We start from the raw sequence: 1,565 nt of genomic DNA on the forward strand, positions 1-1,565 counted from the left end.
TTATACTCGTAATCAAGACCACCATTGCTACACATTGTCTGTTTGCACCTACTTATACTCGTAATCAAGACCACCATTGCTACACATTCTTTCATGGCTCGCAAGAAAACCAACACATGGAAAGACATTGTGTTTGGTTGTTTCACAAACACAACGCCTACTTTTGATCCCCAGATTCTGGTTTCTAAAACTGGTTTGTCACAGAGGTTATCGATATTGAATATTAGCTCGTCCATTTCCGCCATCAACGGTCTTTCGAATTTTATCGTTGGGTGGGACCTTCATGAGTTCACCATGGCTGAGCTAACCACGATCACCCATGACTTTGCGTCCAGCAATTATCTTGGTGAAGGTGGGTTTGGACCAGTTCATAAGGGATTCATAGATGACAAGACCAAGCCAGGGTTAGAGGCTCAACGGGTTGCAGTCAAGTTATTGGATTTGGATGGTGGTCAAGGTCACAATGAATGGCTGGTATGTATGACAATTAACAACCATTCTTTTTTATTACTTTTTCTGTAATTAATTTCTCTTAATTGTTATTACTATTATTTATAGGCTGAAGTGACATTTTTGGGGCAATTGAGGCATCCTCATCTTGTGAAGTTGATTGGTTACTGTTGTGAGAAGGAGAACAGGCTTCTTGTTTATGAATACATGGCAAGGGGAAATTTGGAAAGTCAACTATTTAGAAGTAATTTTCTTGTTCTCTTTCAAATTGCTAATCTTTTTTATATAATAAAGATGGCAAACTTATTAATCAAGATTTGATGATTTTATGGAKTCAGRGTATTCGATTTCYTTGCCATGGCTGACCAGGATTCAAATAGCACTTGGTGCTGCGAAAGGATTAGCCTTTCTTCATGGGGAGGAGAAACCTGTCATTTATCGCGATYTCAAAACCTCGAATATTTTATTGGGATCGGTATAATTCTCTTTTTWCATTAATCTTTATAAMATTTCTATTCKTTTGTGCAATTAGGRRCYRTYTGGTTGRTTTTCCATTAAGTCYTGGATAAAGTTRTMTGTRTAGATTGAAAAGATTTTTGTTTAGGAGGGGGTTTTCATAGATGGAAGGAGCATGTTYTWTAATTGGRAAGGCARRTTYRGRAAAAACTYGACTTTCTGCATAAAKCCCCGTCTAGAAACTTAYTGAATAAACCATTTTCTAWATTATTAAGTCACYACCAAACAGTCATGTATAGCTGACCGRATAAGCTCYAAGTCCAATTAAGCTMATTAAGCTGCTMAYAAATGGGCCATAAGTATGTTCATGTTTACGAAATGGTATATTTTGGTTTGATTCCATGAGCAGGATTATACTGCTAAACTATCAGATTTTGGGCTAGCGAAGGATGGTCCTGAAGGAGATGAGACACATGTCAGCACTCGAGTGATGGGTACACACGGCTATGCTGCACCCGAGTACATCATGACAGGTCATCTGACCACCATGAGCGATGTTTATAGTTTTGGGGTGGTTTTACTAGAGCTATTAACGGGCAGAAGATCGATGGACAAAAGCCGACCAAGTAGAGAGCAATGTCTAGTGGAGTGGGCAAGGC

The 1,565-nt window shown here is 38.8% G+C and overlaps 1 protein-coding gene across 1 annotated transcript; it reads left to right on the top strand.

Annotated features, from left to right (window-relative positions):
• Positions 1-65: 65 nt before the first annotated feature.
• On the top strand, positions 66-1,563 carry LOC112505225 (serine/threonine-protein kinase RIPK-like; the record flags this gene model as incomplete). The annotated part of the gene is made up of 4 exons (XM_025109163.1): positions 66-474; positions 559-694; positions 789-925; positions 1,316-1,563. Coding segments are annotated over exons 1-4 (902 nt in total), but the record flags the coding sequence as incomplete, so codon positions are not given.
• Between the last annotated feature and the right edge of the window lie 2 nt (positions 1,564-1,565).

The sequence above is a fragment of the Cynara cardunculus genome, unplaced genomic scaffold (assembly GCF_001531365.2).
Source record: "Cynara cardunculus var. scolymus isolate 2C unplaced genomic scaffold, CcrdV1 Un_Scaffold_9127, whole genome shotgun sequence".
NCBI lineage: Eukaryota > Viridiplantae > Streptophyta > Magnoliopsida > Asterales > Asteraceae > Cynara > Cynara cardunculus.